Source organism: Penaeus chinensis, chromosome 7 (genome assembly GCF_019202785.1).
Source record: "Penaeus chinensis breed Huanghai No. 1 chromosome 7, ASM1920278v2, whole genome shotgun sequence".
Lineage (NCBI taxonomy): Eukaryota > Metazoa > Arthropoda > Malacostraca > Decapoda > Penaeidae > Penaeus > Penaeus chinensis.
In genome coordinates, this window is record NC_061825.1 from 40,538,657 (window position 1) to 40,553,656 (window position 15,000).

General features: G+C 42.9%; 1 protein-coding gene and 1 long non-coding RNA gene across 3 annotated transcripts in view; one reads left to right on the forward strand and one right to left on the reverse strand.

Annotated features, from left to right (window-relative positions):
• LOC125027067 (adenylate cyclase type 1-like) overlaps positions 1-15,000 on the forward strand; it is a 17,226-nt gene that overhangs the window by 961 nt on the left and 1,265 nt on the right. Inside the window, exons 2-10 of the mRNA XM_047615795.1 lie at positions 460-628; positions 2,604-2,714; positions 3,763-3,932; positions 4,475-4,709; positions 5,501-5,647; positions 10,032-10,127; positions 12,294-12,408; positions 12,695-12,819; positions 13,130-15,000. The exon at positions 13,130-15,000 is cut by the window's right edge and continues 1,265 nt beyond it. Of these exons, the coding sequence (XP_047471751.1) occupies positions 2,631-2,714; positions 3,763-3,932; positions 4,475-4,709; positions 5,501-5,647; positions 10,032-10,127; positions 12,294-12,408; positions 12,695-12,819; positions 13,130-14,527 (2,370 nt within the window). The 5' untranslated portion in view covers positions 460-628; positions 2,604-2,630 and the 3' untranslated portion in view covers positions 14,528-15,000. The remainder of the gene's footprint in view (positions 1-459; positions 629-2,603; positions 2,715-3,762; positions 3,933-4,474; positions 4,710-5,500; positions 5,648-10,031; positions 10,128-12,293; positions 12,409-12,694; positions 12,820-13,129) is intronic.
• On the reverse strand, positions 1,309-4,544 carry LOC125027073. 2 transcript variants are annotated; one of them, XR_007114982.1, is made up of 2 exons: positions 4,450-4,544; positions 1,309-1,763 (listed from the first exon to the last, which is right to left on the reverse strand). It is a non-coding gene; the product is annotated as an uncharacterized LOC125027073 (long non-coding RNA). The 2 variants fall into 2 exon arrangements; XR_007114981.1 differs by having other exon boundaries at positions 1,309-1,760; positions 4,450-4,539.

A 15,000-nucleotide genomic window follows, 5' to 3' on the forward strand; every position in this document is an offset into this window, starting at 1 on the left:
GAAAACAGCAGGAAGAATTCACGGCTGACACGGTTTACAACAAGGAATGATAACAAAGGTTATATTGGGGCGTGTGTTTTCCTCTGCGGGTTAATGTGTACCGTTTTCTCTCTCGAGTTTAGGGGGGTAAACTTCAGTGAGAAGAAGCAGGGAGAGTCTGCATACGCACACACACGCACACACACACACGAAATACACGCCCACGCACACACACACACACACTCCTTTCTCTGCGGGTTAAAGTGTGCCGTTTTCTCTCTTGAGTTCAGGAAGTGAGAGTCCTGGATACCCAGACATGGATGAGATCTGTATCATTACTATATTGGTACAAAGACACAGCACACACACACACACACACACACACACACACACACACACACACACACACACACACACACACACACACACACACACACACACACACAAACATACAATATAAGCGTTTACATATACACCCAGGTTATGGCAGCTGTGGATCGCCGTGGCCCTGTGCGCGGGCGTCGTCCTCCTGGTGGCCCAGTGGTCGTGGTCGTGTGGCCGTAAGACCGTCATACGCAAGTGGTGGGCCAGAATTGTCACGTCTGCCTGCGTGGTGATAGCTGGTACACTTCTGGCCTTGTCGTGGATAGTAAGTGTTTGATGTTGTAGTTTTGCTTTTGACACGAATATATAAAAAAAAATATATATATATATATCGATGTTTCTGTTGGTTTATCTTTCAAACTAGAGGCTTTTGGGGAAAATTCTTAGAGCTTGAAACCTATCGTTTTCGTTTAAATTTAGTATTATCATCAAACAGCCCTAAGATCGTTAACAACGCGTGCTTGTTTGCCTTTACTGCGTCATCTCGAGCATCCAACTATTTTAGTGGTTCTTCACTCCTTTACCGCTCGCTCTTTTTAATCATTAAAAAGAGACTGCTTGAAACTACTCTATATTGAGGTTCCGCCACGTGAGAACTTCACCCAGATTTAGGCCTCTTTGAATCAGATTCCAAAACCACTCATGCACATACTAAACTTACTAATTAAAAAAAAAAAAAAAAAAAAAAAAAAAAAAACTATGAAGTTACAGGCAACTACAGCAAATGAGTTGAAGCATGCAACTAATGTAAGGGCGGTCACACAAGCGTTTTTTCAACAGTAAATCGGCGGTAACTTTACCTCTTCCACTCCCATCAACTTCCGAGTTCGCGGAACCTTCTACTTGGCCTGCATTAGAGGCGGACGTTATGTATCGTTCGAAAACCGGCAGAGCGGACAAGGCAGGCGAGTCTATAATACTCAAAGGCACAAACAATAATAAGCATATATATATATCATTTAATTATTTTTTTTTAAGTAGGTATTGCATTTTCTATCCCTATACTTTGCAGGTATGCTTATCTTGAAAGGGAAACTCACTGGAGTATTCGTGACGTCATCATTGTTTACATGTGCGGGTCTTCCAAGTTTCTCAAAGGAGCTTGCCTAGTCCTATCCACCAAACGAAGTTCTTGCTGCCGATTATGATACACACTCTTACTATTTCTTCTTTGCAACCACACACGAACCCACATACGTCGTTTTAGTAATAGCTGAGACTCCATTTCTACAGTAAAAGACAAATAACCTGCGAGGAGAGCCGTGCGTGCAACCGTAGACGTCGTGTTTGACGCCGAAATCGAGTGCATTGGCGATGGTTCTGTTAGCCCGTGCAACCAGCCAGTTGGGAAATCGACGACAGGGTAGCTTCGAATAGCGGATCATATCACAAACTGGCTGCTGAAAAAAAAAAAAAAAAAAAACGCTCGTGTTACTGTGCCTTAAGATTATCTAGTCCACAAGCTATCATATATTTAATCCCAAAGAAATGTTTATGTAATCTTTGGCGTGGTAATTTATGAGAATTTGAAATTACTTATTAAAACAATGATATCCATTTTAAAAGAGACAGTATTCTTCATTTCTCCTCACTTCTAACTATATTAAAGCTAAAAAATATAGTAGATATTTACCAACGGCTTTTTGGTTTTCAAGAAATCGACAAGGATGCAATGATGATGATAATGATGATGATGATGATGATAATAATAAAATAATGATAAAATAAAATGGAAAAATACATAACCTACACCTAGGCTACAAATGCCACGGGAAAATGAGACTACGACAAACCTTTAAAAATTGCAACATGCCGGCAGATGAGCCATTGTTGCAATCTCACCCTGCATGATCTTTCAACGCATCAAACAGGGTTCCACAAAACTTACCAACTTAAAATTCTATTTTTTCTACTCTTTCTCTCACTGCCACATAAAATAAAAGTTAAAATAATAATAATAATAATAATAAATAAACAGATAAAAAATAATGATATTGAATCATGAATCATATAACGTTACAACAAAATATATACGCAAACAAATTCAAAATGACTTCACCAATCGAAAATCGACATAAGAATATAATAATGAGGATAATGCTAATAATAATAATAACAATAACAATAATAATTATATAGCTCAACAAAAATACGAAAAATAAATAACTTCAGCAAATCACAACCAACACTAAAAGATAAATAGATAGATAAATAGATAAAATAATACTTTCGTTCACCAGGTTGTTCCAGAATCAGCTGGGGAGCAAATGACGATCGAATCGCTGCCGCTCACCGTGAACACTTCCCTGCCAATCTTGACGCCGCCTGAACGTGTGCTACAGAACGCTGAGGTGAACAAGAAATTTTTGTTCTTTTGTTCATTTTTTTTTAGTTTTTTTTTTTCCACTTGATGGTTGATTTTGTGATAGAGTTTGCTGTTAACCACGACGCGAAATTGTGGTCTTTATGGTTTATCTATAAGGACCAGTCCTGTAAATGTTTTTTTTTTTTTTGTCTTTGTCCCTCACTCTTTCAATACCTCTCGGTCTTCCTAAATATTTGCTGTTTTGACATTCTCTCTCTCTCTCTCTCTCTCTCTCTCTCTCTCTCTCTCTCTCTCTTTATCTCTCTCTCTCTCTCTCTCTCTCTCTCTCTCTCTCTCTCTCTCTCTCTCTCTCTCTCTCTCTCTCTCTCTCTCTCTCTCGCTCGCTCGCTCGCTCGCTCTATACTTCCCCCTCCCTCCCTACTTCCATCCATCCGTCCATTGATGAATTAATTTATTCATCCATCTATCTTCCTCCTTCGCCTTCTCTCTCCCTCTTCTCATTCTTTTCAATCTTCCTCCACCACCTCCTCCTCCCATCTCATTCCCCCGTCCTCTTCCTCCTTCTTCTCTCCCTCTCTCCTTCCCCTCAATCTCCTCCTCCTCCCTCCCTCCCTCTCTCCTCCCCCTCAATCTCCTCCTCCTCCCACTCAATCTCATCTTCTTCCTTCTCCTCCTCCTCTTCCTTCTCTCCTCCCCCTCAATCTCCTCTTCCTCCTCCTCTTCCTTCCTTCCCTCTCTCCTCCCCCTCCCCCTCCTCCTCCTCCTCCTCCTCCTCCTCTTCCTTCCCTCCCTCTCTCCTCCCCCTCAATCTCCTCCTCCTCCTCTTCCTTCCTTCCCTCTTTCCTCCCCCTCAATCTCCTCCTCCTCCTCTTCCTTCCCTCCTTCTATCCTCCCCCTCAATCTCCTCTTCCTTCCCTCCCTCTCTCCTCCCCCTCCTCCTCCTCCTCCTCCTCCTCCTCCTCTTCCTCCTCCTCCTCCTCCTCCTCCTCCTCCTCTCCCTTCCCTCCCTCCTATCCTCCCCCTCAATCTCCTCCCTACTCAATCTCCTTCCTCCCCCCCCCCTCCCCCTGCAGCTATGGGTATGGGCATGCCTGATCTCCATCGGCGTGGCGGCTGTCTTCCCCCGCATCGGCGTCCTCACCAAGCTCTTCGTCATGCTGTCGGTCACGGGCGCCCACGTCTTCGCCTTCTTGCACTCCGAGAACCACCTCCTGCTGCCGTTCCTGACGCATACGTACATGAAGTGAGTAGGGTTCTCTGGGGAAGGTTCTTGGGGGTTCTACCGGTGGTTTGGGGGTTCTAGGGGGGGGGAGGGATTTGAGGGTTCTCTGGGGGGGGGGGGAGTCAGGGTTCTATGAGGTTCTCTAGGGGTTTTGTGAGGTTCTCTACCGTTCTAAGGGGGTCTTCGGGATTTAGGGGTTCTGTAGGGAATGACATTCCTAAAATTTCCCCTCTGAATAAAACAACTTTCCTTCTTTCTTAACACTTAAGAAAAAAAAAAATGAAACAGGATAATATTCCTAAAAAAAAAATCCTCTTACGTACAACTTTCAATCTGTCTTAACACGTCCAAAAAAAAAAAAAAATAATAAAAAAAAAAAAAAAAAGACAGGATAGTATTCCTAAAATTCCCCCTCTTAATTAAAACAAATTTCCTTCTTTCTAAAAAAAAAAAAAAAATAATAATAATATTCCCAAAATTTCCCCTCTTAACAACAACTTTCCCATGTCAATAAAAAAAAAAAAAAAAAGATAATTACCACAGCAGCGTCTCTTTTTTGGCAGCTTGCCCAGCGTCTCGTGGTGGGCTGTAATGGGCGTCCAAGCTATGATGCTGATGGGTGTCCTCGGCGTGTTGGGCGGCCAAAGCGAGGCCAAGGCGCGGGCACAGCACACGTGGGCGTACCAGGTTATGGAAGAGCAGGAAAAAGTGGACCGGATGAAGAACGTTAACAAGATACTCCTGGAGAACATCCTGCCGGTGCATCTGGTGGATCGGTTTATTTGCGATACGCCCAAGGTTGAGGACTTGGTTTTTCTTGTTTTTCCTTTTCGCTTAGCTCTCTCTCTCTCTCGCTCTCTCTCTCTCTCTCTCTCTGTCTGTCTGTCTGTCTCTGTCTCTGTCTCTGTTTCTGCCTCTATCTTCTCTCTCTCTCTCTCTCTCTCTCTCTCTCTCTCTCTCTCTCACTCTCTCTCTCTCTCTCTCTCTCTCTCTCTCTCTCTCTCTCTCTCTCTCTCTATCTCTCTCTCTCTCTCTCTCTCTCTCTCTCTCTCTCTCTCAATCTCTCTCTCTCTCTCTCTCTCTCTCTCTCTCTCTCTCTCTCTCTCTCTCTCTCTCTCTCTCTCTCTCTCTCTCTCTCTATCTCTCTCTCTCTCTCTCTCTCTCTCTCTCTCTCTCTCTCAATCTCTCTCTCTCTCTCCTCTCTCTTTCTCTCTCTTTCTCTCTGATAATGATAATGATATGTGGGATGATAATGATAATAGTTATAATAATAATGGCAATATTGATAATGATGATGATGATAATAAAAATAATTATTTATTTTTATAATCACCATCACCATCATCATCATCAATCATCATCATCATCATCATTATCATCATCATCATCATCATCATCATCATCATCATCATCATCATCATCATCATCATCATCATCATCATCATCATCATCATCATCCTCATCATCATCATCATCATCATCATCATCACCCTTAAATTTTCAATAATCACCCTTAAATATACAATCGATACAGCCATCCATAAATATAATTAGTAATAAAAAAAAAAAAAAAAATATTTTACCCACAGGAACTCTACCACGAACGATACAGCAGCGTGGGTGTCATGTTCGCCTCTATCCCCAACTACAAGGAGTTTTATGATGAAACCGACGTCAACAAACAAGGCCTCGAGTGTTTACGTTTGCTGAACGAGATTATTTACGACTATGATGAGGTAATCAGCGTTGACGTCCTAGCGGGATTTTTTCCGCTTTTCCGCTGGATCTAGCGGTGGTGCGTTAGGGTCTAGCGGCATGATTTTTATTTTGTCTTTATTTAGTGAGTTAGTTATCTTTCTGTGTTTGATTAATTAATTTATTTATTTTTGCTCTATATTTGGGGATTATTTTTTACTGATTAAAAAAAAAAAAGTTTACTCTATATTTGGGGATTATTTTGTCCTTTTTAGTTTTGACACGCTATATCTAGCTTCTTTTTTTTTAGTGTCTAGATTAGCAATTTAGTGGAAATAGCAATGGCAACACTGGAAACAACTGAACGGGTGAAAACGAATGGAGGGAGAAGGATAAGGGCGATAAAGTGGAAGTGGAAGGGAGGATAGGAGCAAGTGTAGGAGAGGTGAAAGGTAGAATTATAAGCAGTTCTAGATGCAAAGCTTCGTGTGCTGTCTGAATATATAAATTTGGTGTGTTCCTATTTATGCTGAATGCTGTTGCTGCTGTTTTCGTTCTTTATCTAAATATCATTATTAGTGTTACTGATATTATTGCTTTTGTATGCCATCGTTATCATTATTAGTGTTATTGATATTAAATTATTATATTGTTATATATTGTTATATTATTACACTGATGATGATGATGATTGAAATGAGGAAAACAAGTAAAGGCAATGATAGAAAATTATAATAATTATAAAAAAACAACGAAAAGTGATAATGATTATAAAAAAAAACAGGGAACACTAGTACATAAGGTATGCAGACGCTGTCCAGTTCGGGAAGTCCCTTTCGATAACCTGGTTTTCCCTTCTGCGCGTTTAGGTAGCGCGGTGAGAATGAGGAAGTGGGAGAAGGAGATAAAGAGAAGGGGAAGGGAAGGAGGGGGAGGGAAAGGGAAATGGAAAGAGAGGAAGGAAGGTAAGGTAGAGAGAGATGAAGGAGGAAGAGAGAGAAAGAGAGAATTCAAATTCAAACTACTCTGTGTTCCATTACCTACAGTTATAGTTAGTTATTCTTATACATATATAGTTACATAATACAGTGGTATGGAATAACCAGAAGCAATATCAAACGTGTAGGGAAATTATAAAACAAATTATTAAAATCAAAAGCCATTTATACGCAATATTTGGCCTTGTTTATATAGGTCTGATGATACTGAAAATTTAAAAAGCGCTCTATGAATATTGACTTAATCGTATTCAGGCTGGAAATATTTCTCATATTTTGAAATAAACGATTTAAAACCTCGGGTCGGCGGAGCAGGAGGATGTCTAAGAATACGGGTCTTATACGGAGCGGTGGCTGATATTTTTTTTTAACAAGCAAGTGAAAATAACTACTCGTCTGTCAACGCCATCTACTCATCTACAGAGGGAATTGCCTGCTTGGTAATATTTAGGCTGATTTGGGGAACATATAGTGTGTCAGATCAATGGGAAGTTTTTGCTACTGATTGTCACTGACATCTTTATATCTAAAGTTGTAGTTAAGAGTTCGTGGTCTGCGATTTGACATGGGAAAATGAGATCGGTTTGTCTGCTATCATAACATCTAATACTGGCTACGTGTTTTCTGTTTTCTTGTAGCTTTTTTAGAAGTCGTTTTGCTTTTCCTTCTTCTTCTTCTTCTTGCTCCTACTTAACTTTGCTTTTAATTTACGTAAGTTGTCATTCAGTCAGCCAATCGTAAAAGAAAATCGAGGTAGTTAAATGATTCTGTCGTCGCCAGTAACGAAAGATACATATTACTTTCTATTCTTACCCAAATGTCTTCTACAGATGTTTTTTTGATTTCTTCTTTTTTCATATTTATATAGCTCGTACTTGACTTGAATACCTCAAACATACACAAATACACAATTTCGAATCTTAATAAAATTGACACTTGGGTGATGCGAGGTTTCACTGACGACGAGAACCTGCGCTGGTGTGCTGAAAGGCAGCCGGTATTTATGACTGTTTTGTGACGTCAAACATGCTGGTCACTTGTATTTGTATCTGTTTAGGAATGCCTTTGCAGTGTCGGGTAAGACGTCCAAATCCGTAACTCCGTTTTTTTCGTATAGGTAGTAGGGGAGTTAATTAGAAGGTGTGTGTCATATTTCTATTATATGCTTTTATATTTGATGTTTTTATTATCATTATCGTCATTATTCCGCTTGAAAGTCTCAGAATTGTCTTCATTTAGTTCAGGGTGACAGCTTATAACGTATACGAAAACTACCTTGCAATGCTTTTGAGGTGTAACGTTCCCCTCTTATTTTTATTTACTCTCTCTCTCTTCCTCCCTCCCTCCCTCCCTCCCTCCCTCCCTACCACCTTCCCTCCCTCCCTCTCTCCCTGCCTCCCACCTTTCCTCCTTCCTTCCTTCCCTACTTCCCCCCCCCCCCCTCTCTCTCTCTCTCTCTCTCTCTCTCTCTCTCTCTCTCTCTCTCTCTCTCTCTCTCTCACGAGGTAATGTGTTGTTTGGGTAATTGACAAATTTTATCAGCTTTTTCTTCTGTTATCGTTCTGAATGTAGCTTCCATGCATCGCACACGAGATGACGCATCTTTTCTCGAACCGGGTGTTGAAGCGTTGCTGTTGAAGCGCATTAGTTAGATCATGGGTCAGCTGTCTTGGAAGGGAGGGAGTGTCAAGGGAGGGGAGTGGGGGAAGGGGAATATTAGGGGAGTAGAGTGGGGTAAGGGGAGTGTCAGCGGAGGAGAGTGGGGGAAGGGGAGTATTAGGGGAGGAGAGTGGGGGAAGCGGAGTGTCAGGGGAGGAGAGTGGGGTAAGGGGAGTGTCAGGGGAGGAGAGTGGGGTAAGGGGAGTGTCAGCGGAGGAGAGTGGGGGAAGGGGAGTATTAGGGGAGGAGAGTGAGGGAAGGTGAGTGACAGGGGAGGAGAGTGGGGTAAGGGGAGTATTAGGGGAGGCAGTGTCAGGGGAGGAGAGTGGGGAAAGTATTAGGGGAGGTATCGAGTACAGGCCAAGAGGGTGTGTGAGGGAGAACAGTTGTGTCTCCCTGATGTTGCGTGGAGGAGGGATAGTTCGTTCTGCCAGGGAGAGCGGACGCGAACGGGAAGGGCAGAGGTAAAGCACCTTGGCCGATCTGTGATTTGACTGGATATTTTTGTGACCAAAATAGTGTCTGGCGTTGTTGTAGCGGTCAGTCACAGCGTGCACATTGGATATTATCGGCCTCCCTGTGCCTCGTGTCGTGTTTCTTTGTTTTCTAGGATCTGATAGAAATAAAATAATATAAAAGTGAGAGACGGAGAGAGAGAGAGAGAGAGAGAAAGGGGGGGAGGGAGGTTCTTGCACGCTTATATTGTAGTCGTTTTAATCTCTCTCCCTCCCTCCTCCTCCCTCTCCCTCTCCTCCCTCTCTTCCTTCTCCTTCTCCTTCTCCTCCCTCTCTCTCCCTCCTCTTCCCCCTCTTGCTTATCTTCTAATGAGGTCGCACAAGACCAACCTTACCCATGCTGTTACTTGTCGCAGAGAATCGCAGGGTAGTGTTCCCCGCTGTTGCTACGCTGCCGTTGCGATAAGCGGCTTTCTCCTCTTTTGTCAACATGGTCTCACTGCTGATCTGAGGAACCGATTTACTCTTTTCACTGCCGTCTCTGTCTTCGCCGGTTTCATCAATGTTTTGTTCGAGAGGGAGACTGAACGTCCCCAAGAGGCTTCAGTGCCCTTGGCCCTGGGCGGCGGCGGAAAGGCAGCCTTGACCCTGGGTGGCGTGGGGGCCTGGCATCACGGGCTGGTGGGGGGGGGGGGGGGGGGCTGCCTCGACTCGCGCTGCCGAGGGACCCGTTTCCAGGGCTGAGGTCCCTCTGTCGCTGCGGAATTGCCAGATGCAATGGTTAGACTCATTATATATATATACATATATATACGTATATGTATGTATATATATGCATATATATATATATATATATATATATATATATATATATATGTGTGTGTGTGTGTGTGTGTGTGTGTGTGTGTGTGTGTGTTTACACACGTACACACACATATATACACACGAGTGTGTGCGTGTGTATATGTATATGTATGTATGTGTATTTATATATGCATATATATATATATATATGTATGTATATGTATATATATGTGTATAAATATATATACATATATATTTACACACGTGTATATATGTATATTTATACATATATACGTATTTAATTATTTAGAGATAGAGGGGGGATAAGGAGACAGAAAAGTATCTGAGAGAGAGAGAGAGAGGGAGAGACAAAAAGAATAATGGGATAACGTAACCATGCAATGTAATGATTATTTACAATTTAACTCACACACATATATTACCACAGACTGCACACCTCATTCATGGAAAACCTCACGACGCCAGTAACGAAATCTTTACCCCCGCAGCTGTTGGCGAAGCCGAAATTTAGCGTCATAGAAAAAATCAAGACCATTGGTAGCACGTACATGGTGGCAGCTGGTCTTCATCCGGGCAAGGAGAATGTAAGATTTTGTTCTCGTCTGTCTTGCTCTTGCCTTTATTCTGTTTGCTTTGCTATGGCATTCATTCTGGTTGCTAATCTTACCTTTATTCTGTTTGTCTTTCACTCGCACCTTTAGTCTGTCTGTCTTTCATTCGTATCTTTAGTCTGTCTTTCACTCGCACCTTTAGTCTGTCTGTCTTTCATTCGTATCTTTAGTCTGTCTTTCACTCGCACCTTTAGTCTGTCTGTCTTTCATTCGTATCTCTAGTCTGTCTTTCACTCGCGCATTTATTCTGTCTGTCCTTCACTCGTACCATTATTCTGTCTGTCCTTCACTCGTACCGTTATTCTGTTTGTCTTTCACTCGTACCATTATTCTGTCTGTCTTTCACTCGTATCTTTATTATGTTAGTTTCATTTTAAGCTTTCGTCGTTTCGTTTTTTCCCTAAGCTTTAGTCTTTTCGTTTCACTCTTCTCGTTTTTTTTCCTCTCTCTCACTCTTTCCTTTATTTTTTTCTCACTCTTCCCTTTATTCTCTTTATTTCACTCTTACCTTTATTCTGTTTGCTTCTCTAACTGGTCGTCTTTTTTGTCCTCCTCTCATCTTGATTTTCGTGTTTTATTCATGCTTATCCTGTATCCTGCCTCCATCTCTCTCCCTCTCTCTCCCTCTCCTTCTCCCAATATCTATTCCTCTCTCTCTCTCTCTCTCTCTCTCTCTCTCTCTCTCTCTCTCTCTCTCTCTCTCTCTCTCTCTCTCTCTCTCTCTCTCTCTCCTCTTCTCTCTCTCTCTCTCTCTCTCTCTCTCTCTCTCTCTCTCTCTCTCTCTCTCTCTCTCTCTCTCTCTCTTCCATCTCTCTCTCTCTCTCTCTCTCTCTCTCTCTCTCTCTCTCTCTCTCTCTCTCTCTCTCTCTCTCTCTCTTCCATTCTCTTCCCTTCTCCCTCCTTCTCTCTCTCTCGCTCTTCCTTCTCTCTCTTTCTCTCTTCCCTCTCTCTCTCTCTCTTTTTCTCTTCTCTCTCTCTCTCTCTTTCTCTCTCCCTCCCCTTCTCTCACCCTCTTTCTCTCCTCTCTCTCTCTGCCTCTCCTCTCTCTCTCTCTCTCTCCTTCTCTCTTTCTCTCCCTCTCCTTCTCCCTCCCCCCCTCTCTCTCTTTCTCCTTCTCTCTCCCTCTCCCTCTCTTTGTTTCTCCCTCTCCCTCTCCCTCTCCTTCTCTCTCCCTCTCCCTCTCCCTCTCTCTTTTGAATGTCACGTAAAATAGGTTACATACCTTTAACTCACATACTAATATTTACGCCACGTGTTATCAAGTAAGTCTCACAGTAAACAGATTCTTCTGTACTTGCTAGTCACACACTTTTGCTTCTCTTTTTTTTTTTCAATATTTAACTGGTATTTCCTTCGTGTGTCAATAACGACTCATAACTCGTATGTTTTAATCTTCTTTCCGTTGCACTGTAAAGGATTTTGAAAATGTAAGTATTAACTCTCTATTTCGGGAGCTATGTTAGTATATAGATTCATTGATGATACTTTTTGAGGGTATACCTTCTTTTGAAGTTATTGTATGATTAAAAACATTAAAGTAAACATCAAATAGCTTAAGATTTGAAATAACTCTGCCAGGGGTTCCCAACCTGAGGTAGGATACCATGAGGTATATGGTTAATGGTTAGAACAAATAAATATAGGATTATGATTTACTACCGCGACGGAAAAGGTAGAAATTAATTAAAGAGTATTTTTGCACAGAGGGGTTCTGGATCAATAACCATAGACTGAAGAGCGTGGAGTTTACACTGTATAATGGGTTACCCCAAGAATAATACTGAATAAAATAAATTACCGGGTTATAAATACATTGATAGGGAGCGCAGGGTCATGTTTCAAATTTACCAATATATAGCAATATATCGTTGTTATCATTAACCAAAAAAAACGTAGTATCTCCACATCATATTTCATGATAGAAAAATAACCTTAATTCATGGTAACCTGTTTAAAATGCTCAGAGGTTACAAGGGAATAGTAAAACCTTCCCTTCCTGAAGTTAACCTGAATATCATTAACTGAACATGATTCTTCTAAGAGGTACAAGTTAAACATATTTTATTATGTAATAAAACAAAATTTAAGTCTCTCATTGTCTCTCTTTTTTTCTCATCCTCTTCTATCTTGCTTCGACAGGCGAGAGACAGGACAGAATACTGTTTAGTTCTGCTCGTGGAGTTTGCGCTGGCCATGGCGGCTGCGCTTGACTCCATTAACAGGGAGAGCTTTCAGAACTTCAAACTGCGCGTTGGTAAGTTTGAACAGGGGATTCTGTAGCGGTATATTTATGGAGAGGTTGGTTATATAGCATGCAATTGTGCCTGTGTGTGTGTGTGTGTGTGTGTGTGTGTGTGTGTGTGTGTGTGTGTGTGTGTGTGTGTGTGTGTGTGTGTGTGTATGTGCGCGTGCGTAGGTGCGTGTGTGTGTGATCATAACCATCATCAATACAACCTCATCGCCATCACATTATGATCCATACTACCCGTTTCACAGAACCCTTTCTCATTCCTTTTCTCCCCATTTCCTTCCTGCAATAGGCCTAGCACACGGCCCCGTCATCGCTGGCGTCGTGGGCGCTCAGAAGCCGCAGTACGACATCTGGGGGAACACTGTGAACGTTGCCTCGAGGATGGATTCCACCGGCGTCATGGGCAGAATACAGGTAAGTTGAAACACCGGGGGAGGACGCGAGCAGTTCCTCTAAGGTGCGGGTATGTTTAAATGAAAAGACAAAAAATGATAAGATTAGATAAATGAAGAAATAAAGTCTTTGTGAAACAGATTATGAATATCAGGATCGTGTAAAATAAGGTGAGATATTGGTACGTTCATAAACAAAATATGGTGCAACTTCTTGAGTCAGTATCGGGACGAAAATAATATCGTCTGTAGATGCTTGGGAGAGGGGAAGGTATGGAGGGAGGGAGAGAGAGAATGAATCAGAAAGCAATTCCATTTTGTCTTTTCCTTAGGTCACTGAGGAGACGGCAGCCATCTTCCAAGGAGCCGGCTGGAAGTGCGAGTGTCGGGGGCCGCGCGCCATCAAGGGCAAAGGCACCTTGGTTACCTACCTGGTGACGACACCCCAGGACCCGCCCGCCTCGGAGCTCCGCAGCGCAGCTTCTGCCTACGCCCTGAGACCTGAAGAAGGTGCTCTGCTCCGCCGACCTACAGCTGCATCAGTCAGAGACGTGCTCACTGTAGGATCGAATCCCCTTCCCCCAAGGCCTCCCCAGAAGGATCCTTCTCCCGTTCCTGCAGGAGGATCGGGTTCCAGCGCTCAGAGGGCGTCGGAGGCAGTCCCCATCCAGAAGATCCTTGTGACGGCCAAGAACATCGACGTGAGGAGCGGGAACGTGAGCGACGCGGTGAGCAGCATGGCCCTTCGAGACAACGAGGACGCTCCGTCGGGGGCAGGAAAGGCCACGGCAGGAGGGCCTTCTGAGACATCCCCCGTGGAAGCCAACATCGCTAGGGGCGCCCGGAGGTCTCGAGGGAGTCAGTGTTTCGAAGAGCAACAAGGAACCACTGCAAATCCGTCTTTGTCAAATCCCAACAGGCAGGCGTATGCGACTAACACTTCCGACGGCGTTTCCTCGACTAAAGCGAACTTGACACGTGTGAATAATTCTCATCCGGTGACAAAACAGGCAACAGAAACGCATTCTTCCGCGCCAGATAATTCAGTGCAGCCCGCTTTAGCCAAAGACAGCACAGCAGAAAGCACCACAGCGAACCTGAACAGAATGTCATTTGAGAGACAAACCAATTCTAAGCATGAGAAAAAGGCTGCGGACTCCTTTGTTTTATTAGATACGAGAGACTTCACGCAACCTTCTCTCACTTACATTGACGAGTGCAGTGAAATAAAAGAAAATGGCATAGAAACCAAATTCCAGGGAGAACTTTCGGAAAATATGAGTATCTATGAAAATCCGACAGATGGCGTGCAGCAACCCGCGGTCACGAACAAAAATGCTACCAAATACGAAGCTATGCAAAAGAGAAATGGCCATTCAGGGGCCAGTGTGGAAGACATTAGCGAAACCCAAGGAGGCCACAACGCTTATCCGGGAAAGTCCACTCCTTCGGAAAGAGCGTCCCTCTTGCCGAAGATAACGAGAGGAAAATCCGTAGAAATCTTTTCCTCGGCAGAGAACAACAGAACCACCGGGGACGCAACGAAGAGGAGAATCTCGGTGGCTAACTGTGTGAGCGAAGCTAAGATAAGTCTTACGAACTATGGCGAATGTCGTGAAAATGGTTCAAAGGGCAGAGACGGCGCCGTGAGTGAAGGCTCGGTCACCAAAGCGTCCCATGTGCTAGCAAGCGACATTATTCTCAGGAAGAAAAACCAAGTCTTTGTGTAATGGCAGGTGACATTCATTAAGAAGAGTAAATATATATATTTTTAAATGACAATAAATAATAAAGACTCGCAGGTTTGCTGTGATGGTTTGGGAAGCATCAGGAACATTCCCCAAAGAAAGAGAAAATGGAGAAGAGAAAACACTGTGAGCGAAAAAAAAATATATATTCTCTTATTTGCAAATCAGATAGTTTTAAACCCTCGAACTTCCTATGATAGATAAACAGCATACTACTAACGAAGAAGAGGCTTGAGGTTTCCACAAACTGAGTAGACATATTCTATAGACATTCAGCAAGACGTAATTAAGAATCCGTACACACACACACACACACACACACACACACACACACACACACACACACACACACACACACACACACACACACACACACACACGAGGGTCTAAATCGTTTTACTCTGAATATCAGCAAAATACGTAAGTGTTTTTTGAGAAAAAGTTGGTGATGCAAA